At 47.0% G+C, this 25,121-nt stretch overlaps 1 protein-coding gene across 1 annotated transcript; it reads right to left on the reverse strand.

The window, feature by feature from the left end:
- Positions 1 to 10,865: 10,865 nt before the first annotated feature.
- Positions 10,866 to 22,206, reverse strand: LOC134151087 (gametocyte-specific factor 1-like). The gene is made up of 10 exons (XM_062595376.1): positions 22,185 to 22,206; positions 20,124 to 20,221; positions 18,036 to 18,162; positions 16,945 to 17,031; positions 16,425 to 16,485; positions 15,343 to 15,424; positions 13,270 to 13,396; positions 12,178 to 12,264; positions 11,658 to 11,718; positions 10,866 to 10,872 (listed from the first exon to the last, which is right to left on the reverse strand). Exons 1-10 carry the CDS (start codon positions 22,204 to 22,206, stop codon positions 10,866 to 10,868), a joined length of 759 nt encoding a protein of 252 aa, XP_062451360.1.
- Positions 22,207 to 25,121: the final 2,915 nt, after the last annotated feature.

The following is a 25,121-nucleotide window of genomic DNA, read 5'->3' on the forward strand; positions in this document are numbered from 1 at the left end:
TTTGCTCCGGTTATTATGTAGCCTGTTGCAAACTTGGAGAAATGGTATTAATAAATATAAATAATGAAATTTCAGTTAATAGGGGCAGGTAAAGCAGGTTTCAGCAGTGCTTGTTTACAATTGTGTAACTAAAGTATTGACTGACCTTTGTGCTGTTCATAGCTTTAAAGCCCAAAAGAGGCTACCCAGTTTCATTAGCTCTCACAGACCAGTTGATTTCACGACAAGTGAAGTTTCAGAGGCCTATCTGACTGCATTGCACACAGTAGTGGAGGCTAAGATGCCATCAGTGCTTAGATAATCCTTTCAGACATTTCAGCAGAGGAGGACAGGAAAGCTTTTTGTATATCCTGTGTGCTGCACACCTGGATGTTTTGTGCATATGAATGTTTGATGCTTTTCAAGTATTTTTGTGCTCTGAATGAATATTCCTCAGTCTGCTAGGCTTTCTCAAAACAACCCAGTAGACCAAATATAGAATTGGTTTACATTTTTGCATTTGAGACAGAGAAGGGAATTAAAGGAAAAAGACAAGGTGCTGTAGTGAGAGATTATCTGTCTTGCTATATCTTTAATCTCAATCTTAAACCTAAATTTACCAAAAGGTCTAAATCTTAGATTTCTAGCACACTGCACTTGCTAGATCATCGTCTATGAGATCAGTTGGGCCCCCTAAAAGACATCCCTGGTAACTTTTTTTCCTATTCCTGATAAGCTGATCCAATTCCACCTGGACTATACAACTTTATGGTTTAATCTCGAAAAGATGGCATTTGACAGTCAAACTTACATGGTTGTGACTTGTGTAGCAAGATTTGTCTTATACTGAGGTAGGACTCCAGCTAATTTATTTTCCTTTCTTCGCTTGAAGTAGGAATTAAAAATTTACTACAACTGGAGTTCTTTCTCGTTTAAGATTAGCTTGATATTTTAATAGATACTTCTTTGTTCATTTATTTTGTCCTTTTAGACCATCCTTGTTCTTGTGTAGGTTAATTCCTGTTCTGTAAGCAAAGTGTCCTTGCTATTTGCTGTGTTCTAAGGTGGGATGTGGGGCTTGAAGGAACCACTTAGGTAACTGGATTTGACAACGTGCAAACTTGTATTAGATATTAAGTCCAAAATGACTTGGAAGAGCATCTGTATTATCTCAGCTGGTTAATGTAAAATCTTGCTTTGCCACAGAAGGACACATGTAAGGTCAAGATCCCTATTAACATGAAATGAGAAAGAGCTGAAATGCTGGTGGCTTTACGTGTGTTGTGCTACAGCTCTCTGTGCTGTTGTCCTTAGTAAGGAAAGGAAATACTGTTTCTTTCAACAGAACTGTTGTTTTGCTTCCAACTTCTGTGGAACAGGAAGTGTTCCAGCTGTTGGATGAGCTGTTCTCTTACAAGAGGACACTGCAGAAGCTAGCTTACCTCTGGAGGAAAAAAAAAATCTTTTTATCAGTATTTTATATATAAAAGGGCAAGGTGGGATGTGATGTGATGTGTTATGTGAATAAAGATTTTTTCAACCACTTTTTTTTTTTTTTAATTTTAACTAACATGTAAGATTACCAAATACTTAAAGTGAACTAATTTCTGAACGCACAAGAAAGATCTGTTTTGACACACTGAAAAAGGCAGAAGGCAGGCTTGGCCAAATGGTGGACTTCTACCTGAGCTCAGATGTGAAAAGGAAGTTTACAGAAGATGGAAGCGGGGATGGGCTGTTGTGGAAGAATATAGAGATGTTACTCAAGTGTGCAAGGATGGAATTGCAAAGCTCATCTGGCCTTGAAACTATTGAATGGTAAGATGGCATTGTATAAGTACATTAGCAGCAAAAGAGATTAAGGAAACCAACCAAGGGATAGGAGATACTACAGTAAGGGAGGAGTGGCTGATACACCTGAGGGCTGTGCTGCCATTCAGAGAAACCTGGACAGGCTGGAGAATTGGGCAGAGAGGAACCTTACAAAGTTCAATAAGGGCAAGTGCAGGGTCCTGCAGATAGGGAGGAAATAACCCTATGCATGAGTACAGCTGGGGGCTGACTTGCTGGAAAGCAGCTCTGTGGAGAAGGACCTGGACCTTCTTTTAGTGGACAACAAGTTGACCATAAACAAGCAATGTGCTCTTGTAGGCAAGAAGGCCAATGGTCTCCTGGGGTGCCTTAGGAAGAGTGTTGCCAGCAGGTCAAGGGGGGTAGTCCTGCCCCTCTCCTCAGCCATGGTGAGGCCACATGTGGAGTAGTGCATCCAGTTCTGGGCTCCCCAGTACAAGAGACATGGAGTTACTGGAGAGAGTCCAGTGTAGGGCTACAAAGATGATCAGAGGGCTGAAGCATCTGCTCTAAGAGGAACAGCTGTGAGAGCTGGGCCTGTTTAGCCTGGAGAAGAGAATACTGAGGGGGGAACTTATCAACGTCTGTAAATACCTTAAGGGAGGGTTTCAAGAGGAGGCCAGAGTACTTGCAGTGGTGCCTGTTAAGCGACAGGACACGAAGCTACAAGCACAAACTGAACCACAGAAAGTTCCACCTGAATGTAAGGAAGAACTCTTTTTGCTGTGACAGAGCACTGGAAGAGGTTGCCCAGAGAGGCTGTGGAGTCTCCTTCTCTGGAGATACTCAAAACCCGCCTGGATGTGATCCTGTCTAACATGCTGTAGGTGACCCTGCTTGAGCAGGGGGTTGGACTAGATGATCTCCAGATGTCCCTTCCAAACTCAACCATTCTGTGATTCTACAATATGAATCTGAGTGTTTCCTCCTGCAGCCTTGCCCTCTGCTTGTCCATCCTGGAGGTCCCCATCTGTGGGGGAGAGGGGTGCTAGAAGGGAGATGGAAGGACTCTGGCTCTTTATGCTGCAGTGTAAGAGGGAGAAGTGTGGAGCCAGGTGGAAACACACAGGGAGGAATAAACCAGAGAGTCCTGCGTATGGTGGAAGAACATACACAATGAGGAGAGAAGAAATAGGATTTTCTTCCCGTTACAACTTTTCTTCCTAGCACAATAGCAGGAGAAAGCTCACAGGGATGCTGTGGGGTGGCACAATCTGCATTTTTCTGCCAGAAGTGGATCCCATTGTGCTGTGGGGTTGGAAGGTACAAGACAGCGTATGTGTGAGTGCTGGGTCAAGACCAGGCACTTAAAGGGATGGTGGGATCTCACAACTGAGACTGGTGATGGTACAACAGGCCTTTATGATCTTGGTATTGGTGGAGGCTCTGGGGACGGTGTACAAGTGGTGATGGTGGTCTCTGCTGGCTCAGTGGTAGAACAGAAGAGTTAGTGGCAGTCAGGTAAGGGGAGCAGGATGCAGGTGGGAACTGCACTACAGGGGTAGTGCCCAGCATGAGCTGCCCACTCCTTCATCATCAGTGGAGAGAGATCAGTCCCTTCTCTGCTGGCTAGTAACGAAGCTCATGAGGGTTGGAGTGGCTGGCGTCCTGCACAACCTTCCTCCTAGGCTCAAATTAAGGACAGTAAAGGAAGAAATGGGAAGGCAAAATGTGGCTGTAGAAAAAGTGGTTGCACATTTAAAAACTGAGACCAGACTGATTATGGAACTAAACGAGGGAATAGATTCTCCTTGTCCTGGAATTATTTTGTTTTGCAGTAATTCAAGTTCTCCACAGCTAGGGAACACTTCTTAAATCAGCAAATATCCAGCAAAGAATGGAAAAAGTTTTTTTAAAAAAAGTCTAAAGGTATAGGTATAAACTAGATAGCTAGAAGAGGTCAGCCTTTGGCAGTCGTAGTTAAAGCTCTGGAAAAAGAATAAAGAAAAGGAATTTAATAATACTAGCAACTGCTGAGACAGCTCTTCATGGTTTATCTTCCAGAGTGGGCTCCTAAAGGACTTCAACATGATAAGAAGCAGTTCAAGCCTATAAATAATGTTGATTCAGGAGTGTGCTTTAAGGTGTGAGTGTATATGTGGAAGAAATATAGGTGGGTTAGAAAACAGGTAAAAGTTCTGAAACAAAAAGACTGTATACTGTTAGTAATTTAGTAGTTAAAAGGAAAGTGAATTGTAGATAACATTTGTGCAGATTGAAGAAATAGATAATGAATAATAAGATATTATGTTTGGATGAGATAGATGATAGAAATAATTTAAAAGGAAGATAGTACAGATAAATTTTATAGGATGTCTATACTTGTCTAGTAATCAAAGCTTAAACACTAAGTCTCTATATGTATGTGTAATGTTTCCAAATATTAACCCTATAATGCATGATTATAACTGATATGTGTTAAAAATCAACAACTTTCTTTAGAGTAAAACAAAAATAATGTTATTGTTACTATAGTAACAATATGAACCACTATAATCATAGAAGAGTTTTTTCTGGGTAAGCTATAACATAGTCCAAAGATGATGCTACTAGATTTTTTTACAGTAAGATTGTGTTAAGATAATTTTGATAGTTGCTGCATGGAGGATGCTCCTTTCTCTCCCTGTTCTCCCTTGCCCACAGCCTGCCTGTGCTGAAGCCTTTCCTTGTCTAGCTCTTAACGCTTGGCAGAGCCAAGGCCCTCCCCAAAACTTCTGGAGTTGCCTCCTTCTTGGTGTTACTGCCACTGCTGTCTCTGCATTCTTGCGCCAAGATCAGATTCAAAAAAATGTCAGCTCTCCTTGGGCTCCTGAATCTCTTTTTCACAGGGGCCTAGTCATGCACTCTTGCAGGGAGGTGTGGTGTCTGCTGCATGCGGGTTTGGCACGGGGAAGATGGGCTGGACAGAGTTCGCTCATTCTGCTGTAATTGATGCTTTTGCAGGTGAGGTCATCTTCTGTCCCGTGACAAACAAGGACTGCTGCAATCCCAGGTGGACTCCTGGCAGCAATCTGCCCTGTTCCTCCCTAGGCAAGCATTTGGCTCTTGGTTTTTCACTATGCTTGGATATCTTTGCATATTGATTTAGGGAGGCAAAGAGGTAAGAGCAAAAGACAGGGAGAAAGGAGAATAAAATGGTGATGAGGGAACCATAGAAACATGCTTTGTTGTTAACGTCTAAGGCCAGAAATTGATCTGCCGGAAGAGGGAGACACTGTGCCATGTTCAGTGCTCCCAAGCTCTTCTTTCCTGCTAGAAAGCAAAGCTAGGAAGCAGGAGGTGGTTCCCTAGGCAGTTAAAGGAAACGTTATACCCAATTGATCGGTGTAACCCTAGAGAGTCAAACTGCTACCACAAAGAAAAGATAATACCTAGAACATGAGGGATGTGCTTTCTGGAGAAAGCCGCCTCCATTACCAGCCAACCCTTCTCCCCTAGCTCTCCTGACCTGAGCTCAGAAGGAGGACTTGTGACACTGAACTCCAAAGGCAAAACAATACCAGGTTCTTGTTCATTTTCCAGAATACCTGTGGAGGGGCTTTTTTGCAGTGAGCTCATTTCTACTCCACTAGGAAGATCTATTCCCTTCTCCCACCTCCAGTGCTTTTGTTCCCTTGAAAACTCCCCCATGACAGAAAGCCTTCCCTCTCCTCTCTTTTCCCCACCCTTTTGCCTGCTTGCAGTGCGTAGGAGCCAACATAATTCAGGACTGTTTAGTTATCGGTAATGATTAGGTTACAGGAGTGACTAGTGTTAACGTAATCAGATTCAAAGCTGCTCATTTGCAGAAACCAGGACCCCTGCTCCCTTTGATAAAGGGACACTGAAGAGAGGGACGGTTCTGTTCTTCCAGATCTCAGCTGGGAGATACAACTGCATCTACCCCAAATCCACATTAGCTGAAGACAGCATTGAGGAAAAAGATCACAGCACACACTGATGGGAGGATGAGAAGTAGGGAAGCACATTTTCCAGGTTTATGCTGATAGAGGACATGAACCATGTGTGTGGATACATTGCAGTCTCTAATACATCTCTGTGGGACCTCCCAGCTGTGGGGAAAGTGGAGGGGAGGAGGAGGAAAGGGTGCCACTAGCTGTGACCAGGGATTACATGGACTTGAAGGGACTTGAGGAGCCAGCAATAAAAGGCCCTTAGGGACCTAGGCAATGCATATTGCTGAGTGCCAGCAGGTCAGACTGTAGAAGCCAAGGTCACTCCATACTGGGTTTGGCTCAGGGAAGACATTAGGAATGAAGGTAAAGCCTTCCTTCCCCCAGCAGAGTGAAGTGGATGAAGCTGTGCCCAGACCTAGCTTTAGGTGAGGGGGGAGGAGGGGGAAAGGGGCTGATCCTTTTCCCTAGGGCTCAGCCTAGGGCTGGGAGTGAGGGGGAAGATGAGGAAGGATGTTCTGCACCCTGCAGATGAGAGCAATGGGGAAGACTGGGGCTGTGGGAAATAGCAAGAGGCCATTCTCACAGCGTCCCTGTTCCGGGTGTAGCTAGCGGCTAAGTGGAGAGGAGCTGGGCACCCTGGGACGAGACTGTGGAGGTGTGCAGGTCTGTCACAGCCAGGATCCAGCAAGAAAGAGCCCCCCCCATGCAGCAGACTGGGCTGACTGGATCACTGAACACATGGGAGCACAGAGCTCCATGGGGAACGAGCCTGGCCTCCCCACTGATCCATGTGAGCTCATACACCTCACTGTTCTCCAGCATTTGCATATCCCATGAGCTCTGCCATTGCGGTACAGCATGGGGGTGGCGGAATCCCACAATATTCAATCCTTCAGCAGAAGGACAAGGCTGTGCAGAACCATACTGGAATTGCAGGGACAGAGTGGAAAGCTGGGAACCTGTGAGCTATACTGACAGCATGGGTGTTCCTGACCACTCAGGGGAGCAGCTTTTATGCCAGTGGCTGGGTGTGACTCAGGATGGGGAGACGGAGCAAACACCACGCATGGCTGCAGGCACTGAGAGAAATGACAGGCAGCGCCACTTTGTCGAGGCTCCACACCACAAAGGAATTGATGCCTAAGGGTAGACGCTGCCTTCGCTCCGCTCCTCCCTCTAGAATCACCAGCCAAAAACTGCAGATAAAACCCTTTCTTTCCCACATTTCCATATGTATTTCTTGTCAGGCCAGTCCTGTCAGAACAGAGCCAGTAGCTCATAAAAGGCAGAAAGGGCCCAGCAGGCAGGGTGTACCCACAAGAGCGCCCACGGAGTGAGCTCAACAATTTGCACCGCCAGACAACTCAGGCTAGAGTCACCCAGACACGCACTCAGAAAGCCTCCCTGGCACATCAAGAGGGACTGATACTTCTCTGCATCATCAGCTTCTCCTGTGCAAAGGCCATTCCAGCTACTGGGGAAAGGCTCCAGCACTGTACAGTATCCTTTTTTTTTTCTTTTTTTTTAAGAAAAAAAAAAAAAGAAAGGATGCACACAGCCAGTTAATCTTGCCTTCCCACATCATTACATTACCTCACAGGCAATGGCACATTCAGGCCACCCATTTGAGAAAGCTGCCTAGAAAGATATGGGATTTCAGAGGTCTGTCCTGTGTTGGCTGCACTTACCCTATGAGACAAACTCACATCCCATGCTCCATCTCCCCTGATTATTGTGGCCAGGGAACCTCTTGGAGTACACAGCCACAGCCTTCCAGCTCATCTGCTGGCTGTCCTTCCCAGGAAGGCAGGGATAGGGGAGAACAGCATGCTCCACGTGAGTAGGTCCACTCCAAGTTTACCCCCTTTGCAGTGCAAACAAGCAGTGAAATGCAACAAAAGCAGATGGTTACTGCACTAAGTGCTGCCAGTCTTTCACCAACTGACATTTAAATAAGCTCCTTTACCAGATCACAGGGTTATGGGGCACAACTGAGGCATCTACTGGTAAAATTTAAATGTTCTGGCCCAAGAATCCGAGAAGTAAGTCATTGCAATCAAACCAGAAACAAATCAAAGAGCTGACATTTGCCACTACTTTTATCCAAAGTGACTAAAATAAATTATAGAATGTTGGGCAGAGGGCTTTTACTTATTCAATGAAACAAGAGCATAACAAATCACTAAAGCTGTTCTTTAGGAATGTGACATGGTTCCAAGGGGATTCATAGCAATCTCTCTATTCTAAATTGCCGTTTTGAACAAGAGCCTTAACAGAACACAACTACATGTGCTTGTCAACATGTATTGATTTTGCATTGGTAGTTCTATAAATGATGAAGGTTCACTATTTTGAGGAACATTCTTTGCAAAATACCTTTGATGTTAATTTCTTTTTACACTAATGTCAGATGTGTTGTTTCTTAATTCTTTGTGTTTATATATTGAGCTTCCATTTTGTACTTTTTACCCATTTTTAGAAAGTAAACATAGTGTTTATTCCAAACATTTCCACAGTCAAAGACATTTTAATAGTAATTTAAACCATATTCCCGTGCCATAGCAAAGGACAGTTCTGTTAGAACTCTCAAACATGTTAAGAGGTTGGAAAATTATTCTTTAAAAGAGAACTACAAAACCTGAATGGAGACTGGACAAGTACTTAAGGGTATTGTTTAAATTCTAGCTTTTTCTATGATGCCTATTAAGGAATTCACACAGGATTCCTCATTATTCTATGACATGAACTGCCATACACCCACATGGCAAAAAAGTGGAGGCTCCAAGCTGTGACAGTGCTCACGGTGCTTTCTAGAAAGAAAACAAAGTGTCTGTTAATGCCAGTGTAATTTAAAAACCCAAACTGTCCATTTTGCATACTCTAAGTAGACAATCTTGGATGCTGACAAGATAAAAAATAAAAAAGTATACACAAAGAAAAAAATTTACTTGGGTTTATCTGATCCAGAGACATAAATGATTACAATTTACCTTTATGCATGGATATAGTGGGATCTCTCAGCCTACTCAGATGCTGGAGAAACTGAGAACTTATTTTGTGCTTTTGAGGCTGTAGCAGGCCCTCAAGCATGACTTCGCTAGCTACAGCTCTTATGACCACAGCTTACTATAGAGAAATTTCTCTGCATCTCTCTCTCTACCAACCAACAAAGTTTTCCCACATTTTCTGGTAAAGGTCCACAGCATTACATGGTGTCTAGAGTTATTTCTGAGAACAGTAATATGTACTGTTTCTTCGCAGATGCAGGACTCATGTTATGGTGCAGGGTAGAAATTCCTGAAAATTACTGTGTTGTGTGGTTCCTAGCCTCCACTGAAATGGGGTTATCAGTGTTCCTGCTACATGAAAACCTGAATTCACACAAAGCTACAATTTGTGCAGAGTATTTTCCCCTTCTCTCAGCATACCAGGATTCAATCCTTTCCCCTAATTTATAGGGAGCACAAAACATCATCAGAAAAAGGATACAGCTCTGAAAGAACCTCTTTTGCAAATGTACACTGTTTTTTGAAAGAGTTCTCTGGCTGCTCCCAAGTGACAGGAAGAAACACAACAACTTTACAGCCAATTCATCAGTGTCGCCATTTGACAAACCAACCAGCAGATGCTTGCTAGTTCTTGTATTTTTCCTGTTGCTAAGCTCTGCTGTTTAATGATGGGAAGATTTCTGAGCTGATGCTGTGTAGCTATACAAAGTCCATTTACTGAAAAGCAGTGACAATAAAGGATCACCAAATGGAGGAGAAGTTAACTTAGGAAACAAAACTGGCAACCAGGGTTAGTTTTACAAATTCAAATGTTGCAAAACAAGGTCATATGGTAGCAGCCCAGTAATGCTGACCTGCAGGCAGCTCCAGAGAACCTCTAACACAGCAGCAGTTCCTCTGTGGTTCCAGAAAAGCAGAAGAGTCATTTGGTGCAGGGAGCGAACTAAATTCCATAATCAAGGGGGCAGAGCACAGAGACTAACTCCCTAAACTATGAAGAGGACAAGATGCATTTTAACACGTAAAAAAGAGGAAAATACGAGAACTTCCTCCACTCCCTGAAGTCAGGGTGCAATAGCACCCGCTACCTTAGGAGCAAAGTTTATCTACGAGCAAAATTTCAGTTTTGTTTGCCAGACTCGGCCTGATACTACAGGAATTGGACAACCATTGCTTGTGCAGAAGCTGTCTGGAAAGGCCTGCAAGAACCAGGTTTAGTTGCTCTAGGCAGGAAACAGTCAGTCATTCCTCAAAGCCCCTTTAAGCCTTTGTTTTGCTGCTAGTGGGGAATAATGGTCTGTGATTTCAGTGCCAGATACTCCATCAGGAAAAGCTCTCTCCCTGCCTCCTCCCCATGTAGTTTGATAGGATTTCACCCTCCCCCCTTCTCTCCTGTAGTGCCATCCTGAGCAGCACTGACTTTACCCCTGCTCTGGTTGAGCTGGGTCTGACATTAAGCACAGCTGCACAGAGCAAGAAAAAGATCTGGGTTAGATGTTGGGAGGGTAAGATGGAGGCGCTTGTTTACAGACACAGTCAAAGTGTTGGGGGAGCAGGGCTGCTTAAGCTGGCCCCCCTGCCCTAAAAAACAAGCCTATCAAAGCTATGAAATAAGAGAAAGCATATGGAAGATGCTTCAAAGAAGGGATACAGAGGATGATGCATTCACCAGACCTCCTAAAAAGCTGCTCTCAAGGAGGCACGTATTACTGAGCCCTCTAAGGGCACAGCATCTCTCCTGTCTACACAGTGGTGCCCAAAAGTGCTGCTGCTGCAGCAGATTTTGGTCTGCTGCAGAAGCAGATTTTCTGGACACACACACACACACACACACTACTTACAGCCTTCCTCGGTACGGCGTACGGGGAGGACTTAGGGGCACGTAAACCTGGAGGCAGGTAATTCTTATGCTCCAAGGCGATACTGGAATGGAAAGACATCGGTCAGTTCTCCTGGCAAACCCACTTGTTCAAACTGGTGCATTTTACTACGGTACAGAGAAAAGCAGGGGCACAAGGGTAGGGTAGTTTGCTGCTCAGACAGGGTGGTATCTGGAAGAGCTATATGCCCTAAAAACCATTAGAAAGGTTTTGAGAAAGTGTAGTAAATAAAGCCAGATAACATCACAGCCTCATCCCCTACAGGAAACAGAGGTGGATCAAGGTAGAGCTTGCACAGAACTGCAGAGCTCTCAGCTGTGGGACTGTTGCCACACACGCATTCCAGTGAACCTTACAACATGTTTTGCCAGCTCGGGTGCTGTCCTCACACCTCCTGCACAGCCTGCAACAGCGATCTGCTGTTGGATCACTGAGGCCAGCCAAGGAAACTCCACCTGGTTCACAGCTGGCCACAAAGCTTCTTCTTCCTCCACACCAGATCTGTGATTACACTTTGCAAAGGGTCAAGGAGGAGACTTCTGTGAACACAGGGCCCTAGTGCCAGCACTCTGCCAAGTCTAAGGTCACGGGAGGTCGTGAGGAACTGCAGAGACAAGCAGCTCCACACAAGCTCAGTAACTGCTTGGAAAGACTCAGAATGGTGGCAACTGGCCTCACTTCCTAAGTCAGCATAACAGCTCAGCACCTCCCTTCCCTGCATGCTGGGAAAACATCCATCAGGAACCGAACAAAGGCTACCAGCTGGAAGACTACCTTGCCACACAAATGCAAGGCACAGAGTGACTGTGTTCTGGCAGGCCTAAGGGCTCCCTCCTCTTGTAAAGGGCAACCAGTGCGCAAAAGAAGGGAACACTGACCCAGCACCATCTGAACAGTCACCGTTAATCAAAGCTTCCTTCCTCCCAACACTCACCCAGCAGCAATGCCAGCCCAAGCCCAACCGTTGAGGCTGGCTTGGAAGTGGGCTGCCATCATCACATTTACAAAAGACTGTTGTAGGGAATGCGAGTCTGATTTCTTACCTGTTTATGCCACAATTGGCCGTGCCCTGGACAAACGGAGAAGTCAGCTGCTCTAACGACTCTGCCAAAGGAAAGAGATGTTGTGGCTCAGAACCAAGCAGTCCCAGCCAACATCGTCACATCAGATGAGCAGTGCCTCTGTCATATTTCCACAAGTTCAGGAGGAAATAAGAATGGATATAGTGCTGGACACAAGCGTCTGCTCTGCGGCCACTTAACCGAGGAATATTACAGTTACTTTCTGTCCATTTTCATCATTGCACAGAAGATACAGTAGCCCCTATGGGAAGGGGCAGACATTTGGAAGCATAACCACATCAGTTATGGCAGGCAGGCAGAATAGTTCTCTTTGTTAAGGGGAGCTTTTCTAGGCAGGGAAATGCTTGAGCTCAGGAACAACCACAACCAGAGCGCCCTACAAGGGAGACCTAAGCAAAGGCATCTCTGGATTCTCACTGTTCCAAGCAGAGCTGGAGGACAGGCCTGGGGAGGAGGCAGCTCTGGGGCAGGAGTTCCTCACCTGTATCCCAGTCTTCATCGCACGGAGGTGCCTGCCATGTGCTCACAGTATTCATCTGCCTTCTCTGGAAGTCACTGGACTCACTCACTTCAGGGAGAGAGAGAAAACTTGATGACTACACACACCTACCTCAGACACATGAAGTGTTTTGGATCAAGCTGTAGACAGCTCTGGGCTTTAGAGAGAAACCCCACACAATGCAAACAGGTTAGGCCTCCTAATCCCAGCAGCCAGCTGTTGAGATGTACGTTCTTCAGGCCTCGTGTGCAGTTGAGTAACTCTGCGTGGCTTTGCCAACAAACGGGAAAGGCCTCAGGTGCCTGGGACTTGGTGGCAGAAATGCTTGAGCAGAGAGGAAGCCTGCTTCCATGAAGGCAGGCAGCGCTGCTAGCCTCAGAGCAGCTCTGCATCAGCAGCTACGGAAAGCCCCTACGCTGTGGCAGTAGGTTCACAGCCACTGCAGGGAACAGAAAGGACATTGCATAGCATAGGATGCCTTTCTAAGCAAACTAGGGGTTTTGCAGAGCCTCTCCGGCCAGTCTCCCTGGGCTGGGGCTACAGGACAGATGAAGCAATTCCAGCGGTAGAGAAGCTTGGCAGAGGGGCCGCTCTAGTTCTTGGGGAGTTTGTGGGGGGGGGGGGGGGGTGTGTCTGCTCATCAGGTTGCCTGCAGGAGAGCGGCTGCAGGATTTCCATTGGTTAGGCACCTCTTTGGTGGAGACTGACTTTTCACACAGCACCAGGGTCAGGCCACAACAAAGGGAAATCAACTCTAGCCAAAGAGGGGCCCGTCTCTCTGGTCACTAAAGCATCCTGGCCCCTGCTAACGGTACTTCCATACGCACAGTTTAGGGCACAACCTTTTCATTCAAGGAATCTGCTAACCAAATGAGACCCCCCTGCAGAACTCTCAGAAGCCCACCCAACAAGCTAAACTGAACATGACTTATTTCCCCTGGTTCCTCTGCTGCACAACATTAGGGACAATATTTGGGTTCCTGTTTTCCGGTTAGTCTACGAGCAGTCCTTACAAACAAGGGACTAGAGTCCAAAGCGCGAACACATGCCTCAGAGCACGTGTGGTTCTCTTACCTATATCTTCCTCAATGAATCTTTTGTCATGGCAATTCGATATGTGATCGCGCAGGTCAGCTTGAGGAACGAGATGGCGGGCATTGAAGGGGCACGTGGCCAATTCCTTTGCAACTTGAGGGTAGCTCTAGACAAGAGAAACCCCAGAACATGTGCTGTATCCACTAAGTCCACTCATCTTCATCTTTTCTATTGACTAGCCAAGACTTGTGATCTAAACTCCTGGCGTTGCTTAGAAGGAGGCTAAACGAGGAAAGGCAAGACATTGCTCAAACACACACTACAGATGCATGGGGAAACCAACATGCCCGCTCTCTAAAACACAGCTCACTGGAAAAAATGAGCTGCCCTTGAATTGATTCGAGTGAAACGTACCCTCAGCTAAACTCCGTACAACTCACTGCAATGCTGGCAATGAGGTTGCAAGGTTCAAAGCACAGATGCAACTCCTTTGAAAACAACAGAGCAGAGACAGCAAGCAAATCTAAACCTTTCAGACATTTTAAACAAACAGACACAAAGGCAGAGAAATTCTCTACCCCTTTGAAAACAACTGCCACCCAAGTCTGCAGGTGGAATACTAGCCAGCTCTATAGAGGATCTGCATTTAGGTAAAACCTTAACACAGGCACAGGTTGTACCAGCAGTGCTCAGCAACTGCTAGTGTAAAATAGCAGTCACAGCCCCATAGGCATAGCTTCTCAGTGCTAATGCAGTTAGAGCTAACAGGAGCCAACTAGCTCTGCTTGCGCAGTGTCGCCTGTTTGTGTGGGAGGGCTGCATTCTGCTGCACAAAGGAATGGAGAGCTGAGGCAAGTGGACGCCTTTATTGGATCTTGTGCACAGAGTATGCTCGCACCCAAAGGGAATTCAACAAACCACCAAGCAGGAAGGCCAATCTCGGCTCAGAGAGAAGAGTCGCCAGTGACAAGTGGCACTTCAGATAACATCTTCCTGGAGCCCTGCTTCAGTTACAGGAGCTGCCTACTGGATCCATACTCTGATGGGTGATCATTATCTCACCTCATCCTCCTTATTAGTTAGGCTTGCCAAACTGCTGATCTATTGTGCACAACATGGACCAAAAGAATAGGCCAGCATCACTCACTTGGCCCCCCCTCCCCCATGCACATTCTTGCCAAGGTCTGGAGGACCTGAGGAGGGGGAATTTAAGCCCTCTTGAATTCAGGAAAGAGGGTAGCACACACTGCTTGGCTCTGATCACTACCTTCCTTTATACTGCTCCATGAGAAGGATAAGCAAGTAGTTTAAAAAAAGGAATCAGATACATGTGCTGGTATCAATACACACACTGTAGAGGTGTAGTTACAGCAGTGCTGTACTAATAAAAAAAAAATCTTACTAGTAAAAAAAAAAAAAAGAGCGGAACAACTGATTTTTAAAGGCTTAACAGCTGTGTCTGGAAAGGCCTGCAAGAACCAGGTTTAGTTGCTCTAGGCAGGAAACAGTCAGTCATTCCTCAAAGCCCCTTTAAGCCTTTGTTTTGCTGCTAGTGGGGAATAATGGTCTGTGATTTCAGTGCCAGATACTCCATCAGGAAAAGCTCTCTCCCTGCCTCCTCCCCATGTAGTTTGATAGGATTTCACCCTCCCCCCTTCTCTCCTGTAGTGCCATCCTGAGCAGCACTGACTTTACCCCTGCTCTGGTTGAGCTGGGTCTGACATTAAGCACAGCTGCACAGAGCAAGAAAAAGATCTGGGTTAGATGTTGGGAGGGTAAGATGGAGGCGCTTGTTTACAGACACAGTCAAAGTGTTGGGGGAGCAGGGCTGCTTAAGCTGGCCCCCCTGCCCTAAAAAAACAAGCCTATCAAAGCTATGAAATAAGAGAAAGCATATGGAAGATGCTTCAAAGAAGGGATACAGAGGATGATGCATTCACCAGACCTCCTAAAAAGCTGCTCTCAAGGAGGCACGTATTACTGAGCCCTCTAAGGGCACAGCATCTCTCCTGTCTACACAGTGGTGCCCAAAAGTGCTGCTGCTGCAGCAGATTTTGGTCTGCTGCAGAAGCAGATTTTCTGGACACACACACACACACACACACTACTTACAGCCTTCCTCGGTACGGCGTACGGGGAGGACTTAGGGGCACGTAAACCTGGAGGCAGGTAATTCTTATGCTCCAAGGCGATACTGGAATGGAAAGACATCGGTCAGTTCTCCTGGCAAACCCACTTGTTCAAACTGGTGCATTTTACTACGGTACAGAGAAAAGCAGGGGCACAAGGGTAGGGTAGTTTGCTGCTCAGACAGGGTGGTATCTGGAAGAGCTATATGCCCTAAAAACCATTAGAAAGGTTTTGAGAAAGTGTAGTAAATAAAGCCAGATAACATCACAGCCTCATCCCCTACAGGAAACAGAGGTGGATCAAGGTAGAGCTTGCACAGAACTGCAGAGCTCTCAGCTGTGGGACTGTTGCCACACACGCATTCCAGTGAACCTTACAACATGTTTTGCCAGCTCGGGTGCTGTCCTCACACCTCCTGCACAGCCTGCAACAGCGATCTGCTGTTGGATCACTGAGGCCAGCCAAGGAAACTCCACCTGGTTCACAGCTGGCCACAAAGCTTCTTCTTCCTCCACACCAGATCTGTGATTACACTTTGCAAAGGGTCAAGGAGGAGACTTCTGTGAACACAGGGCCCTAGTGCCAGCACTCTGCCAAGTCTAAGGTCACGGGAGGTCGTGAGGAACTGCAGAGACAAGCAGCTCCACACAAGCTCAGTAACTGCTTGGAAAGACTCAGAATGGTGGCAACTGGCCTCACTTCCTAAGTCAGCATAACAGCTCAGCACCTCCCTTCCCTGCATGCTGGGAAAACATCCATCAGGAACCGAACAAAGGCTACCAGCTGGAAGACTACCTTGCCACACAAATGCAAGGCACAGAGTAACTGTGTTCTGGCAGGCCTAAGGGCTCCCTCCTCTTGTAAAGGGCAACCAGTGCGCAAAAGAAGGGAACACTGACCCAGCACCATCTGAACAGTCACCGTTAATCAAAGCTTCCTTCCTCCCAACACTCACCCAGCAGCAATGCCAGCCCAAGCCCAACCGTTGAGGCTGGCTTGGAAGTGGGCTGCCATCATCACATTTACAAAAGACTGTTGTAGGGAATGCGAGTCTGATTTCTTACCTGTTTATGCCATAATTGGCCGTGCCCTGGACAAACGGAGAAGTCAGCTGCTCTAACGACTCTGCCAAAGGAAAGAGATGTTGTGGCTCAGAACCAAGCAGTCCCAGCCAACATCGTCACATCAGATGAGCAGTGCCTCTGTCATATTTCCACAAGTTCAGGAGGAAATAAGAATGGATATAGTGCTGGACACAAGCGTCTGCTCTGCGGCCACTTAACCGAGGAATATTACAGTTACTTTCTGTCCATTTTCATCATTGCACAGAAGATACAGTAGCCCCTATGGGAAGGGGCAGACATTTGGAAGCATAACCACATCAGTTATGGCAGGCAGGCAGAATAGTTCTCTTTGTTAAGGGGAGCTTTTCTAGGCAGGGAAATGCTTGGGCTCAGGAACAACCACAACCAGAGCGCCCTACAAGGGAGACCTAAGCAAAGGCATCTCTGGATTCTCACTGTTCCAAGCAGAGCTGGAGGACAGGCCTGGGGAGGAGGCAGCTCTGGGGCAGGAGTTCCTCACCTGTATCCCAGTCTTCATCGCACGGAGGTGCCTGCCATGTGCTCACAGTATTCATCTGCCTTCTCTGGAAGTCACTGGACTCACTCACTTCAGGGAGAGAGAGAAAACTTGATGACTACACACACCTACCTCAGACACATGAAGTGTTTTGGATCAAGCTGTAGACAGCTCTGGGCTTTAGAGAGAAACCCCACACAATGCAAACAGGTTAGGCCTCCTAATCCCAGCAGCCAGCTGTTGAGATGTACGTTCTTCAGGCCTCGTGTGCAGTTGAGTAACTCTGCGTGGCTTTGCCAACAAACGGGAAAGGCCTCAGGTGCCTGGGACTTGGTGGCAGAAATGCTTGAGCAGAGAGGAAGCCTGCTTCCATGAAGGCAGGCAGCGCTGCTAGCCTCAGAGCAGCTCTGCATCAGCAGCTACGGAAAGCCCCTACGCTGTGGCAGTAGGTTCACAGCCACTGCAGGGAACAGAAAGGACATTGCATAGCATAGGATGCCTTTCTAAGCAAACTAGGGGTTTTGCAGAGCCTCTCCGGCCAGTCTCCCTGGGCTGGGGCTACAGGACAGATGAAGCAATTCCAGCGGTAGAGAAGCTTGGCAGAGGGGCCGCTCTAGTTCTTGGGGAGTTTGTGGGGGGGGGGGGGGGTGTGTCTGCTCATCAGGTTGCCTGCAGGAGAGCGGCTGCAGGATTTCCATTGGTTAGGCACCTCTTTGGTGGAGACTGACTTTTCACACAGCACCAGGGTCAGGCCACAACAAAGGGAAATCAACTCTAGCCAAAGAGGGGCCCGTCTCTCTGGTCACTAAAGCATCCTGGCCCCTGCTAACGGTACTTCCATACGCACAGTTTAGGGCACAACCTTTTCATTCAAGGAATCTGCTAACCAAATGAGACCCCCCTGCAGAACTCTCAGAAGCCCACCCAACAAGCTAAACTGAACATGACTTATTTCCCCTGGTTCCTCTGCTGCACAACATTAGGGACAATATTTGGGTTCCTGTTTTCCGGTTAGTCTACGAGCAGTCCTTACAAACAAGGGACTAGAGTCCAAAGCGCGAACACATGCCTCAGAGCACGTGTGGTTCTCTTACCTATATCTTCCTCAATGAATCTTTTGTCATGGCAATTCGATATGTGATCGCGCAGGTCAGCTTGAGGAACGAGATGGCGGGCATTGAAGGGGCACGTGGCCAATTCCTTTGCAACTTGAGGGTAGCTCTAGACAAGAGAAACCCCAGAACATGTGCTGTATCCACTAAGTCCACTCATCTTCATCTTTTCTATTGACTAGCCAAGACTTGTGATCTAAACTCCTGGCGTTGCTTAGAAGGAGGCTAAACGAGGAAAGGCAAGACATTGCTCAAACACACACTACAGATGCATGGGGAAACCAACATGCCCGCTCTCTAAAACACAGCTCACTGGAAAAAATGAGCTGCCCTTGAATTGATTCGAGTGAAACGTACCCTCAGCTAAACTCCGTACAACTCACTGCAATGCTGGCAATGAGGTTGCAAGGTTCAAAGCACAGATGCAACTCCTTTGAAAACAACAGAGCAGAGACAGCAAGCAAATCTAAACCTTTCAGACATTTTAAACAAACAGACACAAAGGCAGAGAAATTCTCTACCCCTTTGAAAACAACTGCCACCCAAGTCTGCAGGTGGAATACTAGCCAGCTCTATAGAGGATCTGCATTTAGGTAAAACCTTAACACAGGCACAGGTTGTACCAGCAGTGCTCAGCAACTGCTAGTGTAAAATAGCAGTCACAGCCCCATAGGCATAGCTTCTCAGTGCTAATGCAGTTAGAGCTAACAGGAGCCAACTAGCTCTGCTTGCGCAGTGTCGCCTGTTTGTGTGGGAGGGCTGCATTCTGCTGCACAAAGGAATGGAGAGCTGAGGCAAGTGGACGCCTTTATTGGATCTTGTGCACAGAGTATGCTCGCACCCAAAGGGAATTCAACAAACCACCAAGCAGGAAGGCCAATCTCGGCTCAGAGAGAAGAGTCGCCAGTGACAAGTGGCACTTCAGATAACATCTTCCTGGAGCCCTGCTTCAGTTACAGGAGCTGCCTACTGGATCCATACTCTGATGGGTGATCATTATCTCACCTCATCCTCCTTATTAGTTAGGCTTGCCAAACTGCTGATCTATTGTGCACAACATGGACCAAAAGAATAGGCCAGCATCACTCACTTGGCCCCCCCTCCCCCATGCACATTCTTGCCAAGGTCTGGAGGACCTGAGGAGGGGGAATTTAAGCCCTCTTGAATTCAGGAAAGAGGGTAGCACACACTGCTTGGCTCTGATCACTACCTTCCTTTATACTGCTCCATCAAAAGGATAAGCCACATGCTCCATCAAGAGGAATCAGATACAGCACTGTATTGATACTAAACACTTGTATCTACAGCTCTACAGTCTGTGTTATACTATTTTAAAGACTTACTGGTAAAAATAGAGGGGAACAATTGGTTTTTAAAAAGTCTTAGCAGAGACCCAAAGCTCAGTCAGACTTCCTGGCTACTTTCAAAGCTTTGTAGTACTTGACAGGTTAAAAACAAACAAACCCCATTAGCACACAGACAGGAGAGAGAGAGAAAGAAAAGCCTGCTATTAAATGATTCATATTGTAATTCTGGATAAATGGTTGGAGGAGGGGAGGGAAACTCCAATAGGTGCTGAGCCCTGGACCTGCACTTTCTGTCAGATGTACATTAAACAGTTATTAGCAATATTAAAGAAACTGCTATGCAGCTGCACTTCTAGCACTGAAAAGTAGAGAATGGATTGCAACACCAAATTACTTCTACTCTGACTAGCTTGAAGCAGTGCATGTAACTCAGGATGCATTCTCTCTCTGAATTAAAGTGGAAACACTTATCTGACCTCTATTTGAGCAGGAAGAGACCAAGATTTTCTTCCTGACCTATCAGGAATCTGTAGCTTCTTTCAGCACAGCCACACTGGTCATGTGAATTAATACGCACTTGAAGCTGCTACTGAATGAACAACAAAAATACATGAAACAAAGGTTAAATGAAGTTAAGTGCATGATATTACTCTGTCCAGAGAGAAAAGGCAGTAGGAATGAGAACATGCATGTCATATGGACTCACACACACACAACTACCAACATTCAGACATTCAGTGCCTTGTTCAGCAAGTTTGCTTACCTTCCTGCATTTTACAAGGTGATAGGGAAATCGTCGGGCTCTGATTCGATGATGCTTATTATATGGACATTGCACTAATCTCTCCGGATCCAAAATATCTAGTAGGATAGAAGAACAGAGAGAAAACAATCTAGATAGAAAAATGAGATCTAGCAGCATCATTAACATAGCCATGTAAAAAACAAAAACAACATATCAGCACACCTGAGCTGTGAGCCTCAGGAATTAAATCAGTTATGCGAAATGATTAGTTTCAAATTCAGAATAAACAGATAAATTCATTTTGAAGTTTATTGTGACCAAAATGCAAGTCAAAAGAGATATAGAACAAGGAGCAGCACAGAGCACAGTAACTCTTGAAGTTAGCATGTTAGCTGGGTGATCACAGTTACTCAAAGCAAATGAGGACTGCAGTACTTTTCCAGCTATCTTACTATCTAAAGGAAAATGAGCAACAGAATATCACATGCAGCAGTGCCCTCAGGAACACTGTCACTCTGAACAAAATCTTTCTCAATCAAAAGCTAATTTTGCTGGAAGAAAGATGCCAGACAGCTCAGTTTCATTCCTGAAGCAGCAGCATGCCTAATATGGTGCATTTCTAAGTAAAGTTTTCAAAAGTCAGTCAATTATTTAGGAGCTGAGGAGTTACTAGAACTTCTGAAAGATCTCAGCATTTGGGCATCGAACCAGGAAGTGTAGTCTTTCCTGCGTAAGTGCTGTAAGCTTTGTTTGTTTGTTTTAAAATAAACATTTCCATACTTGTTTTAAAATAAACAATTCCATACTGTTAGCAAGGAGGTCAGCAGCCGTGAAGAAGCACAGATTCCCTCCATTCTCTATGAGTCTCTACCGTGCACATGAGGGACCTGATCCAGGCTTCCCCCATTCTTCTTGTCCTGCCACTCCTTTTGCACAGGCTTTTGGAGCATTTAGGACTTGATTATATAGTAGCTTAAATGGATCTATGCAGGAGCTGCTGCTGTCTAATCTCTCTCTGCCCTCACCTCCTCTCTCTTACACATGCATTGACGCTCAGTTGTCTCAACAGCTAATTCAGGGAGCTATACCTGCCCAAAGGCTGACAGCTAGTTAAGGTACTGTCCCACAAGTCACACTAAGCTGACTTAATGCTTTGAGTAACTAGGAAGGAAGGTCCTAATCCTCCTTTCCACCTTACGTGTGCAATGCTGCTGCTGTCAGTTCTGCCACCTGCCAGCACATCCCACCTCCCTTCAACCAATTTAGGTCATTAGAACAGCAAAGAACTAAACACTCCTTCCTAATTAGGAAGGATAACAAATTTTGCACTGACTCAGCTGCCCGTGGAAAAGCAGTTAGGGGTGATTTTGTTCTCTGAACTGGCTCAACACAAGATCAGAGGAAGAGCATTACCAGTATGACGAAGGGGGCAAGAACGAGCACAAGAAGGAGAGGAAAGGCAACCTCACCGAGTACACAGGACACCAAACAGAAGGATCACAGCAGCTGCCTTAATTAAGAAAACAAGATGCAGTCCTCACAAAGCTACATGGAGCAAAGCCTCCAGGGCACTACAGCAATGCCACAGGCAAACAAGATCCCAGGACCTGTAAGTAACATTGCCTGCAAACACAGAGCCACAACAATCCTAACAGTTTATGTCAGAAGCTAGGTGAGCCAACAACTGTAGGAGGTAACAATGCTTAATTAAGTTAAATCACTTTCTTCAGATGCTTCCTAGATGCCCGACCTCATCCACACCCCAAGCCTGCCTGTTATGGTAGCCACATACAGCTGGTTGAAATAATCAGCAAGGCACTGGAGCCTTCTTTGCTCAGCCACAGAGGCAACACACACAGACCCAGGCCTGGAGGAACCTAAGACACCCTCTTGCCGGCTCAGGGTGGAAGTCACGCTGGGGCGCCCAGAGCCCATCCCACTGCACCGGCCTCCCGATGGCAAAGACCCCTCCGGGAAGGAGCCTCAGAGGAGGAAAGGTTGAGGAAGGGTGCTGGGCCCTGCCCAGCGCACAGCGGTAGCCGCTTTCCCCTTCGCGGGCCGCCTCACCCCGAGCCTCACCGAAGTCATCCTCCACCTCCATCGCGGGGGGGCCCGGGCAGCGCCGGGGCCGCAACCTGCCCTGACCGCCGCGGGCGGCCGCGTGCACCGGGGCGGCCGCACGCCTGCGCGGGCTGTTTCCTAGCAACCGCCCCCCCTCCCTTTGAGGCGGCGGTTGCCTAGGTAATCAGGCTGCCTGGGCCCCGCCCCTCACCTTGGGGCCTTGCCCCCGCCCCCTCCCGGCCGCCATCTTTTCCGGCGCTGCCACAGAGCCAAGTGCTTTCCGACCACCTTTAGTGCACCTTGTAGTGCACTAGATAATGCTGGGGTTCTGCCCACCACGGACACCCAAAACAGGGGCTTAAAATGCAGAAGGAGAGCACATCCTTGCCCTGCAACTCTTGCAGCAGGCTCATGTCGAGGGGGAGCCAGGCGGGTAGCTGAGGGTGGGGCAAAGCTGGGCAGCCCTGGCAGGCCTGACCTGCCTGCAGAACCATGACAGGGCCCTTCCCTGCCATCTGAAGCAGGGCAGCACGGTTGTCCTACTTGATTGCTGCTCCCACAGGTGTCCTAGCTCAAAGGCTCTGAGGAAAGGTCCAGCCTTGAGTTCAGGCTGGGGTTTCACACCCTGCTCAGGAGTGGTTATTCTCTGTGACACACTAGAATTTAAGAAAACATAAAAGCAGGAAAAAAGAAACCTGACATTTTGTTACCAGTTAGTATCATAGAGCCCTGCTGCTCTCCACATGGAGCATGGCTGAGTTCAAAAACCCTCTCTTTTACCTCATGACTGTCTCATTGTCCAGCCAAACACAAATGTTCCATGGATATAGAGATGGAAAGGGAAATTCTTTTTTTAGACGGACGACTAAACTTACAGGAGCAGGGGTATGAGTGGCAAACAGCCACTCATGTCCTTTCAGCTGCAGGATGGGAGTGCAGTCCACTGGTTAGAGCACAGTACCAGTCTGATCACTGGCTCCTGAGGGCTTGGATCAAGAGCTGAGCCTTATGCTTGCCTATGCTGCTGTGGAGCCAGACAGGAGTGCTCTGCAGGGAGCAGAGAGAGTCTCAGCCCGTGGAAGAAGATGGCTGGTTAAATAGAACATAAGCTCCCTTTGGGCAGGGATGTGCTTAGCTCTGTAGTGGCTTCCCTGCCCTGATATTATGTAGTTGTGCTTTGGGGATGAGAGGAGGGAAACCTGAACAGCTAGAAGAGGAAGAGTTGTGTTTTCTGGAGCAGCATGGTCTTAACTCCTTTCCTCCAGTCCTCCCACCTCCTAGGGCAAGAAGAGACAATCAATACCTGTAGTTCGCTGTTCTCTGGAGCTCAGTGTGGACCACAATCATGCTGCACCAACCCACCAGCCTGGCCAGCGTTACAACCACATTTTCTTACAGAACTTGCCTTGCACTCATACATCCCTACTCCATCTAGACTGGTTTCCTCTTTCTCGAAAAATATTTTCTCAGTAGAGAGACAGGCAAGGGATGAGATGATAGATCACAAAATCACAGAATAATTGAATAGTTGAGGTTGGAAAGGACTTCTGGAGATCACCTGGTACAACCTGCCTACTCAAGCCTACTCTAAGTTTCAGTTGGGTTTTGAATGTCTCCAAGGATGGAGACGCCACAACCTCTCTGGGTAACCTGTTAGTGTTCACTGACCCTTACAGTGAAAAAATATTTTCTTACGTTCAGATGGAATTTTCTGAATTTCAGTTTGTGCCTACTGCCTTTCATCCTGATCCTGTCACTGGGCACCACTGAGAAGAGTGTGGCCCCATCTACTTTACACCCTCCCATCAGATATTTATAAGTATTGATAAGATCCCCCTTGAGCCTTCTCCACGTTAAACAGTCTCAGCTCTGTCAGCTTCTCCTCATATGAGAGATGCTCCCATTCCTTAATCATCTTTGTGGCCTTTTGCTTGGATTTGTTCCAGTGGGCTCCCTTCACATAGTAGGCAGCTCAGAACTGAACACATTAATCCAGATGTGGCCTTACCAGTGCTGAGAAAAAGAGAAGGATCACCTACCTTGATCTGCTGGCAACAACATTCCTACTGTAGCCCGGGATACTTTTGATTTTTTTTGCCATTAGGAGCATTACTGGTCCATATTCAACTTGTTGTAGTACACCAGGACATCAAACCTTTTAGGCAAAATAAATTTGCACCTGGTCGGCACCCACCAGGGACTGGTGCTTAGGGTTGCTACTCTCCAGGTGCAGCATTTGGCATTTCCCTTTGTTGAACTTCATGACACTACTTTCTAGCCATTGCCCAATCTGTTGGGGTCCCTCTCCATGGCAACACGACTCCTTGAGGTATCAGTAACCCCTCCCAGTTTTGTGTCACCTGCAGACTTGCTGAGGGTGCACTCTGACCCCTCACACAGCTGATGAAGACGAACTGAGGCGGTATTGGCCCCAGTATCACCTCCCACAGTGCACCACTGCCTCCAGCTGCACTTTGTGCCAACCTTCTGCAGGTGAAGGATGCATGAAGGACAAGTAGGTGACTGGGAGTAGTCAGCATGGGCTTGTGGAGGGGAAATTTGGCTTGACCAGCTGATCTTCGTGCTCTCTATACCAGCCCTCTGCTCAGAGCAAGTTCCTTCCCCTCTCTCCACTCATTAAAGTTATTCTGCGTGCCAACCTGCCTCCTCGATTGGTCCTTACCTCTGTGGACATTCTCCCAGGCTGTCCAGGGAGAAAGGTATTGTTCTGGGGAGGGTTGCAGTGGTGCTGCACAGCAGGTGTGCTGAGCACTCCTAACCACTCAACGTGTTTGACCCCAGGGGTCTAAGTTTCTCCACCTGCGTGGGACTGGCTGCAATCTTGGTACATTTTTCTATGACTGCCTTCCACTCTCCTGGGCATACATTCTCCCTCTAACATAACCTGGAAACTGCCAGGCAAGTAGTACAGAGAGGGCAGGATTAAAGCGCCAG

This window comes from Rhea pennata, chromosome 26 (genome assembly GCF_028389875.1).
Source record: "Rhea pennata isolate bPtePen1 chromosome 26, bPtePen1.pri, whole genome shotgun sequence".
NCBI classification, from domain to species: domain Eukaryota; kingdom Metazoa; phylum Chordata; class Aves; order Rheiformes; family Rheidae; genus Rhea; species Rhea pennata.